Source organism: Salminus brasiliensis, chromosome 16 (genome assembly GCF_030463535.1).
Source record: "Salminus brasiliensis chromosome 16, fSalBra1.hap2, whole genome shotgun sequence".
NCBI lineage: Eukaryota > Metazoa > Chordata > Actinopteri > Characiformes > Bryconidae > Salminus > Salminus brasiliensis.
This window is the reverse complement of record NC_132893.1, coordinates 9,052,268-9,062,057: the sequence shown is the minus strand read 5'-3', so window position 1 is coordinate 9,062,057 and position 9,790 is coordinate 9,052,268. Positions and strand designations below refer to the sequence as shown.

General features: G+C 40.1%; 1 protein-coding gene across 1 annotated transcript; it reads left to right on the top strand.

Moving 5' to 3' along the window:
• Positions 1 to 87: 87 nt before the first annotated feature.
• brap (BRCA1 associated protein) lies at positions 88 to 9,649 on the top strand. Its single transcript, XM_072658213.1, has 12 exons — positions 88 to 566; positions 1,046 to 1,207; positions 1,562 to 1,742; positions 2,541 to 2,730; positions 2,902 to 3,015; positions 4,229 to 4,377; positions 5,424 to 5,499; positions 5,606 to 5,744; positions 6,019 to 6,128; positions 6,223 to 6,312; positions 6,431 to 6,534; positions 7,905 to 9,649. The coding sequence occupies exons 1-12, from the start codon at positions 488 to 490 to the stop codon at positions 8,272 to 8,274; spliced, it is 1,764 nt and encodes a 587-aa protein (XP_072514314.1). The 5' UTR covers positions 88 to 487; the 3' UTR covers positions 8,275 to 9,649.
• Positions 9,650 to 9,790: the final 141 nt, after the last annotated feature.

The following is a 9,790-nucleotide window of genomic DNA, read 5'->3' as shown; positions in this document are numbered from 1 at the left end:
AAAAAAAAACTAAAAAAAAAAAACTTTTATTTTGAAACAAGCAGCTAGCTGATTACACGCGCCCCGGAAATGACTCCTGACGGCCAAATCTGCTTACCTAAACGTCATCTCACCTGTCACGCTTTATTTATTAAAATTATACACAAAACCGTGAAGTTATAAATCAGCGTAGGTCGATGTTAATAACTGAAGCCACTTCGGTGAGGGTAGTGGCGAAACAACTGCTGGTCTTTAAGCAGAGTCGGTTTATGTGCCACTTAGCCTGCCAGCTAACGGCAGCGGTGTTTTGTTTTGTTAGTGCTACTTTTTGCTCTTCGTGTCTGAAGTAAACTTGGCTAGCTGCGGTTTAGCGACACGTTTGAGAAAGATCTTAAACGTATCACAGGAAGAACGTCTACAGTCTAGTTAGCGCTACTCGTTTGACAAATGAATTGAGCCCTTCGTGTCAGAAAGAAATCTGCAGGAGAGCTAGCTACCAGTTTAACACATGAGTGTATCACTGGTTGTGATCCGTCTGGAGCTAGCAGACCAGTCTCTTATGCCGCAGGGCTTTCAGTACTCTGCTGGTAAGCTGTGAAGATGTTTAATAGCAAGTTATGCTGTTTGGCGTTCTTTAATGTGTCTAGTTGGCTGACTAAACCGAACCGAACTGAACCTAGTAATTGTAAAAGGTACAGTCACACAGCACTGTATGCAAGGATATATGACTCAACATAAAGTGAAGACCTAAGACTGTGAATTAAAACGTCTTATGAAAGGTCTAGCTTATCGACTTTGGCTAATTAAATTGAGACAGAACTGAACAATTGTGTTCACCAGGTAATGTACAGTGACACAGCACTGCATAGACAAGGAAGTAGATTGCCTCTAAATAACAATCAAAAAGATCTGCTGCAAGTTTGTGTATCCTTTGAGGCAGTCGAAAAAGTGTCCAGGCCTTTTGTTTTGCTGGTTGCATGTGAAATGCTTGGGACCTGCTGCTTGTAAGTCACAAACATTCCAGTGCTAAAACCCAGTATGGCCTGCTTTGTGTGTTTCACTGCAGATGAGGAGATGTCAGAAGAGGAGATGAGAGAAAAAGCCCTAGGCTCTGCCAAGATTGCACTGGGGGGCAAGACAGAACTGGAGAAAGCAGCCATCCTCCATCAGCATATTGGAAGCAGGGCCATGTCCGACATGGTGATTGAGACATTATCATCCAGCACAGGTCAGAGCTACTTGACACCTTTTCAAGCAGTCTAGGAGCAGATGAACTCAAACTGATAGTTGATCATTGAATAAATCAAATTTACACTGTCTCTACTGTTTAGCCTGGATGTGCTTGATTAGGCAACGTGTTTGTCGTGAAACTTGCTTCTATTGTTTTGCACTGGAGCTGTAAGGATAGTGGAACTGACAGTTGTTGGAAGCCTCCAGATAGATAAATTATAATCAAAGAACCAAACGCGTAATTGGTAAAGATAATTGCATTAATTATCACCAAACTCAAACTCGTGTTGTGTAAATATAGCTTTAGAAATAGTAACAAGATTGTCACCAACCTGAACCTCCTTTGTAAAAGCTCCTGATGAGAAAGATGCTGATCAATCAGCTGAGGATGGCAGCAGCAGTGGGAAGGAGCAGACAGATGGATCACCAGTTCCGGAGTCACCCTCCAAACAGCTTCCAGACCAGATCTCCTTCTACAGTGGGAACCCATCAGTCGAGATTGTCCATGGCATTATGCATCTCTACAAGACAAAGTGAGAATGCTCTAACTTGAGATGGCACATTACCACGTTTATTTCTCAGTTCCAACGCTGATCTATTGCTTATTAAGTGCTAATTATCGTACTTTAAAAATAAAGTAAAATAAGATGATCATTTAAAAGATGTTTTTATGCTGTGGGTTGGACCTGACACATTTGGGACAATAAGGAGAAAAAGTAAGACAGAAAACACAAGGCTAACCTAGATTCCTTTTCATTTATATTGAACTGACAGTTATGCAAGTTTGTGTCACCTAGTGTCGTATAGTTGCCCCTGAGGTAGCAGCTACAGGCCATGAAATAAACAGTAAAATGTTAACGTTAGCAGGTTTGTGTATATTTAAATATTCAAAACTAGTCTTTTTTAGTATATGTCTTCTAGGCAGGCAATTATCCAGTTATAGTTCTCAACATCTCACTATATATTCAAAAAGGTTTAATTGCTATGGGATCACTAAAAGGGACATTTTCTACTTCAGTGTCAAATGCTTTGTTTCATTTTAAATCCAATGTGACAGAGCCAAAGCAACAATACTTGCCACTCTACAATTATTACAGAGAGCAGTTACTTACAGACTGCACTGGTTTATAGTTTACACACAGTGCATAGTTTTCATATTTTCAAAATATATCATCTGTTCAGATATGACAACTATGCACTGTGTATAATCTATAAACCAATGCTCATTGTTTCTGTAGATGCTTGTTAGAAGCTGACTCAGGCAGGTGTTTCTCTTCTCCTTTTTTATTTGTATTTTAAAACCTATAATTTACTTTGGGACGGCAACACAGCAAGATGACATCGCTGACAGAGGACGTGAGGCGCAGCGCCATGCTCTGTGTGCTCACTGTGCCCACGACTATGACCAGCCATGACCTCATGAAGTTTGTGGCACCCTTCAATGACGTCATGGAGCACATGAAGATTATCCGGGATTCCACGCCCAACCAGTACATGGTGCTTATCAAGTTTAGCACCCAGGTGAGTTCCCACCAGCCTGGCTTGTGAAATTGTTTACAATTGTCAGCAATAAATGTTTTTGTGCGTCAGTGGAACTTCCCCTCCTACAGAACTAGTTGTTGATGCAGTTTTGCCTAATGCTGCTGATGCCCTTGTACAATGAAAATGTATGCACTGTGTGTCTTTCTACAGGCTGATGCAGACAGCTTTTACACAGCTTGCAATGGCCGGCAGTTCAACTCAATCGAGGACGCTGTCTGCCAGCTAGTGTATGTGGAAAGGGCTGAGGTGATCAAGTCGGAAGAGGTATAGCTTTGCCAGCTGCACAACATGATCTTTTTTGCGTAATTGCAAAGTCAGCGGATCATGCCCTTCATGCTGATGATTCAATTAGTCATTTTCACAACATGTTAGGACATTCATGCGTTGAAATGCTTGTGGTGAGCAGAATAATGTTAATTTACATAACTAAATCACTTAAAATACTAAATTAAAGAGATAAAAGGGTCTCCAAGGAACACTCTACTATGTACAAATATGTAATACACATTTAACTCAGATTATCATTTGTGTGTATGTACACAAATATATGGATAGGCGACAGTAGTGTCGCAGGGTAGTGCAGAGAGAAGACTACAGCTAAGTTGTAAATAAAATATAGAATATGCTATATAATAAAAATGCCAGTGTGCATATTTGCACAGCAGACTGAACAACACCAGTAGAAAGTGTTGCTTAGAATTGTGGAGAGATACTAGTGCATCTCAAAATATTATAACATTGTAACAGAAAAAGAAATGTTTGATCAGTATCATGGTGAAGACTACTGACTTGACAGAAAAGCATATTAATGGAAAGCATACTAATGGAAAGAGCACAATGTGGTAAGAGCCTTACCTGGGCTAAGAAAAAAAAGAACTGTAGTACTCAGTAGAACTCAGTAGTCCAGGGTCCTCTTTTCAGATAAAAAGTAAATTTTGCATTTAATTTGGATATCATGATATCCTAAGGTCTAGAGAAAGTCACAGTATCCAACATGTCTGAAGTCCAGTGTGAAGTTACTACAGTCTGTGATTTGGGGTGCCATGTCATCTGCTGGTGTTGCTGCATTGTGTTTTACCAAGCCCAAATGTCCAAACCCAGCCACATACTACAATATTCTTCGGGCACTTCATGCTTCCGCCTGCTGACAAGCTTTATAGAGATGCTGATTTCCTTTTTCAGCAGGACCTAGCACCTCCCTACACTGCCAAAACTACTACCAATAACTACTGGTTTGCTGACCATGCTTGGTTACTGTGCTTGATTGGCAAGTCAACTCTCTAGACCTGAACCCTATACAGAATCTATGTGACATTGTCAAAGGGAAGATTGATCACACACATAATTAATGTAAAAGATGTAATAAAATTGAAATGCAGTTTTTCGTGAGAGTTGCCTCAACTCTTTGTCGTTTTGTGATGCTCTTTGAAAAAATGTCTAATACTATGTTGTCTTCTTTGGAACTTTAAAATGTCAGGGTGCCAGTTTACCAGTGATGGACCTGACTGAGCTGCCCAAGTGCACTGTGTGTCTGGAACGCATGGACGAGTCTGTGAATGGGGTACTGACCACCCTTTGCAACCACAGCTTTCACAGCCAGTGCCTGCAGCGCTGGGAGGATGCCTCGTAAGTACCACCTTTACACACTTACCTGTGAGCTAGCCCAAGGCTTCTCAACTCAGTCTCTTGGGCCCACCAAAAGGTCCCACATTTTTACTCTCTCCTAGATACCAACACATTCAGTGTTCTCCAAAGACTGGGTTAAGAAACATTGAGCTAGCCACTGAACACTGGGGTGTGAAAACCTTTTCTTACTGCTAGATCCACTCTCTTAGAAAGTGTAAGAAAGGAATGGCTCCTAAGTGGCATAGCCACCCAACCATCAGCTATTTTACTAGGCATTTGATCCTTGGTGATGCCACAGCTATTAATAGCCAGGCTTAAGTGACCCTACTCTGCAACTTCCCTTTCTCTGAGCACACGACATAATGCTAGCCAGCTAGTTATGGAACTTATTGTAGAATTTTAGATTGTTGGATGTAGGACTGTATTTCAGGCAAATAGTTATCTATACATAATCAGTCTTAAATCTGTGCTGTTCAAAGGCCAGATTCCTCCATATATTCATAGTTTATAGTACCACTGGTCATAAAAACAGAATGTTCCATTAGAGGCACTTTAGTTTTAATCTGTTGGCTGCAGAACTGTGTTTTAAGTGAGTTCCAATTCAATTAAATATTTAATACCTTCTTCTCTGAACTATATATTGAAATTGGTTTTTTATTCATATATTCCCTTCTCCTCCCACTGCATTCTCCGTTCATGACGATGCACTGACGTATCACTCACTGTTTACAGTTCTGACATGTTATTTGTTTAAGCTCATCCTGGTTGACATTTTCCTCTTGCTTCTTCATTGCTTTGTCATAAAGGTCTGCTGGGCAGTTCTCCATTCTTCCTCACTCTTGACAAACAATATTTTGCAATGTGTTTTTCTTTTTTGGCTTTTGTGCCATTGTTGCAAATGACCTTTGACATATCAGGTGAGCGACGTGACAATGACATTTTTAACAGGGCACAATAGAATTGCTAACTGCTAGTGTTTGTGAGTGTGTTTGCTGTTTTTTTCTGAGTGTATTTAAGAGTGCTTATAGGCTGATCTTGCTCTTTAGGTGCCCTGTGTGCAGATACTGTCAGACCCCTGAGCCAGTGGAGGAGAATAAGTGCTTTGAGTGTGGAGTGCAAGAGGTAATTAGTGTCTTGAATGCAGCAGATTAAAATCGAGGCCTGAAACTAGTTTGAGATGATAATTGTCTGATGCATAGACAGCAACTTTTACTTTCACTGTTTACAGAACTTGTGGATCTGCCTGATCTGCGGCCACATTGGCTGTGGCCGCTACGTTAGCCGCCATGCTTATAAGCACTTTGAGGAAACACAGCACACCTACGCCATGCAACTGACCAATCATCGTGTCTGGGACTACGCAGGGGGTAGGCATACTTGGAAAATTGGATGTGAATAAGAACCTTAGAACAATATATTGTGATTTTGTTTTAGGGAAGCAAGTCCTTAAAATAAAGTAAGTATTTTTAGTGTTACTGTATGTATTTAAAACTGATTACAAAATGCCTAAATCTGCTACTGTATCTATTAAGTTACTTCTAGGGCTCTACAGTAGACACTGCACTTTTGTTGACTTCTGAGATGCCTCTTTATTCACACACTGGAGACATAAAATAAACCATTTATTCTAAATGTGAGCAGATAACTATGTGCATCGATTGGTTGCCAGCAAGACTGATGGGAAAATGGTGCAGTACGAGTGTGAAGGGGACACCTGCCAGGATGAGAAAATCGATGCACTGCAGCTTGAGGTAGCTGTATGAGGATTGCTGTTATTTTGCCACATTCACATAGTAATTCTTTTTTTATTAAACCCCTTCAAAATCTGTTTTTTTCTTTTTGCAGTATTCCTATTTGCTGACCAGCCAGCTAGATTCTCAGCGCATTTACTGGGAAAATAAAATTGTTCATCTAGAAAAAGAAACTGCTGAGGAGGTAAGCTCTTATTGTTTTCACACAAAGTACACAGTTGTCACACTAGTCTTGATGATCTGAAAGCGCTTCACGGCCGCATAGATAACATGTATGAGTTTATGTGTTACTTTTGTTTCAGATCAACAATATGAAAGCCAAGTTCAAGGAGACTATTGAGAAGTGTGACAACTTGGAGCAAAGACTGAACGAACTAACCAAAGAGAAACAGTCCATGGAAAAGAAGTAAATGTCAATATAATGCTATGACAACTGACTAGCGGATGTGTACTTTGCTCTGTTTTAAAACAGTTGAATTGCAATAGCCTACATAAGCATTATTTACTTATTATGTCCAGTATCATGTTCCTTGACCTTGTTGGTGGCAACACCAATCCTACAAGGAATACATGTCTCTCAAGATCTTGTCCACTTCAGCTTATTGATCCTCACATTCCAGGATGATTGTTGATGACATTTTAACTGACCAGCAAAATCACCAGACATCAACCACAGTTATAAAAAATAAGCACACACTAAATATAGTTGAAAAGTGCACAGGGTTTGTTGAGGTGTGGGCTGAAATGACAGGAACTTTGTCAGGTGACTGGTGTAACCAGACAGGCTTGGTAAGTATAAGAAATGATACATGTGACTAGTCTGTAAGCTTGCTCAGTAAGCTTATCTTAACTAAGGAGGTGTTTATGTTAAGGAAAATGCATAATATGGTGGAAAGATATGTGAACACCTGAGCATCACATCTATATGACCTTGTTGGACATTAGTGTTCTGAAAAAATGAACATCCACCAGTGGGCATCCACCAGCAAAATGCATGCCATCAGACAGGGAAGCTGGGCAGCATGCTATATACCACTCCAGTTTGGTACCTCTGTACTGAGTGATAGTACTAAAGAAAGATGGTTTGTATGTACTATGCTCTTTAGCTGGCCTGGCTCTGTCAATTTGGACTACCACTTGGTGGCTGTGTAAGACTTGTTTGTCTTGGACTCTTTCGTTTCACAACAATAGCACTACAGTTGACTGGGGCATATTTAGCAGGGCATACATTTCATGAACTGAAATCCTTTGACAGTGCTATGCTTAAAGTCACTGAGCTCTTCTGTGTGACCCCAGCTACTGTCTGTGTTTGTGTATGGAGATTGCATGGCTATGTGTATTCATTAGCAGTGACTGTGGCTGAAACAGCTGAATTTAATCATTAGTAAGTTGTCCACATATGTTTGGCCCATATAATGTGGTTTCACATGGAAATATATGTTATTGTTCCACTTTGGGAATAATGTCAAAAACCTTGCCTTTTTGTTATGTCAGGGCTCATCGGCACTGATTTGAACAATGTTAACCTTTTGTCAGTTTGGGAAAGAATACTGTCATCATGATTTAGATAAAATATTCTTCCAAAAAACATACATGAACATGAAGCTTAGCATTAGCAAAGCATTAACAAATCTGTTTATTGCAACAACAAAAAAAATATATTTTTAAAATTATTTTACAGTTGTAAGATTTCACAACATCATACTTTTAATGGGCTGTGCATTCATGGTTTGGAGTCAGAACAGAGTACTAAGTTGCAACCCCCTTCTTAAACAGATGCACACAACTGAATGGCAAGGTGACGAAGCTAGGCCAGGAGCTAAGGGAGGAGCAGGAGATGAACCGCTGCTTGAGAGCCAATCAGGTGCAACTCCAGATGCAGCTGCACGACGAAGAGAAGCGGGGCCAGGAGGCTGCTGCCCGAAAGGACGTTCAGATCGCCGAGCTGCAGGAGCAGCTGCGTGACATCATGTTCTACCTGGAGACCCAGCAGCAGATCAACCAGATGCCGGCCGATACACGCCAAGAGATTCAGGAGGGTCAGATCAACATTGCCTCAGCCCCAGTGCCGCCCCAGGATGGACCCTCCTCTTCAGGCTCGGCTAAGCTGAGTGGCAGAAAGGGGCGGGCCAGGAGGGGGAAGTAGCCAATTAATTGAGTGGGTTGGCATAAATGATAGACTTGGGTAGATGTTTCTCTGTCATGAGGCTGAAATAGCCTAAAAAAACTTTTTTTTCCCTTCTTCTTCCACATTTAGTCAGCTCACTCACCAGCCCTGTGACTATTGGCAACATTGTTCCTCTTTTGGATATGAGGTTGTAAATTACATGCTGGCTGTATAAAGAGTAACATGCATATCGGACTAATGAAACCCTCACATCAGAGTGAGTAAGTTTTCACAGTCTGTCCGAATTAGTGCTGTGCAAAAGTCAGAGACCATCCTTTATTTATTTTTTTTTAGTCAAAATAGCCTTTATGCTATTCCTCATTTTCAGGTAAAAAAAAAAAAAAAACCCAGAAACTTCAGCAACTAATTAACACTGTTTTTCTTTTTCTTTTTTTTATTCCACACCCCAAAGTTCAGTCTTAAACATTAAAGATTCTCAATTTCTGCTACCATCTGTGTTGCCCCCAAACACATTCAGAGATGTCAATGTCTAATCTGATAATCTGTTGTTCTCAGCAGCAGCAACTGTTTTCATTTTCTCAATAAGAGCTACTTCATATGTTCTACATCACTTCAGATTAAATTAAATAATTTAATAAATGAAGGGCGGTGTCTGACAGTACTATGTTTTGTGCACTTTTGCCTCAGGTGAGGGTTTCCCAACACTGCTTAATCTAGTCTCTTCTGTTTTATTTGTACATACTGAACATGCAGAGTTTGTTTAAACACTTGCGTGATCAAGTTCTTTCATGTGGCAAAAATAAGTCCAGATCTGATCAGTTTTTTTTTTGTACAAGATCGTTGCACAGTAACACTATGAGCAAAAACATGGGGGTATAACCTGTTTGAGTGTGTAACTCTGAATACTTGTTTACCTTCTATTGTGCCTAGACATAGTTCAGACTTTTCTAAAGCCAAAAACTGAAGTATTATTAAATGTAATCTACAATGTACTGTTTAGACTATGTTGTAAATTGAATGCTAAATTGCTTTATTCAGTAAGCCTGAAACTAAACATTATGGCACCATTGCAGTACCCCTCCCCCAACTGTTTAAACAATGTAGCAGTACTGATGCTGTTGAAACACAAATGCTGTCTGTTTCCAGTTCAGTGCCATATCCCACACCTCAGTAGCAGAAAAGTACTAAAACATTAGTACTAGAGTTAATTAGAGTTAAACATTTAAGATAATTACTCAAAACTGAAAGAACACATTTTCTGGAAGTATAAATTGAATGTCAGACCAAGGCTTTGCAAGAAGTTTAAGGTTCAACATGTAACCATTGTGAAAAGTAATAAAAACAGTATTTTCTTGTAATGTAACTGCATCCATTAAAGTACACACTAGGTTGATGTGAGCTTTTCTTTCCCAACACAGTGGGGTAAAAAAAAGGCTAAATTCTTCAGACCATGGATCTCAGAAAGCCCTCAGCACCTCTATTCAAAAGCTTAGTGCACATTTTAAGTAGTAAGGGCACCTGAAAACTGGAAGAT

What these genes read in the sequence shown, in the direction of transcription:
- brap (XM_072658213.1), top strand. Translation starts at nt 488, where the DNA reads ATGAGTGTATCACTGGTTGTGATCCGTCTGGAGCTAGCAGACCAGTCT. An exon ending in TTATCAAGTTTAGCACCCAG is followed by an intron (nt 2,731 to 2,901) that starts GTGAGTTCCCAC and finishes GTCTTTCTACAG; the next exon opens with GCTGATGCAGACAGCTTTTA. An exon ending in AAACAGTCCATGGAAAAGAA is followed by an intron (nt 6,535 to 7,904) that starts GTAAATGTCAAT and finishes CTTCTTAAACAG; the next exon opens with ATGCACACAACTGAATGGCA.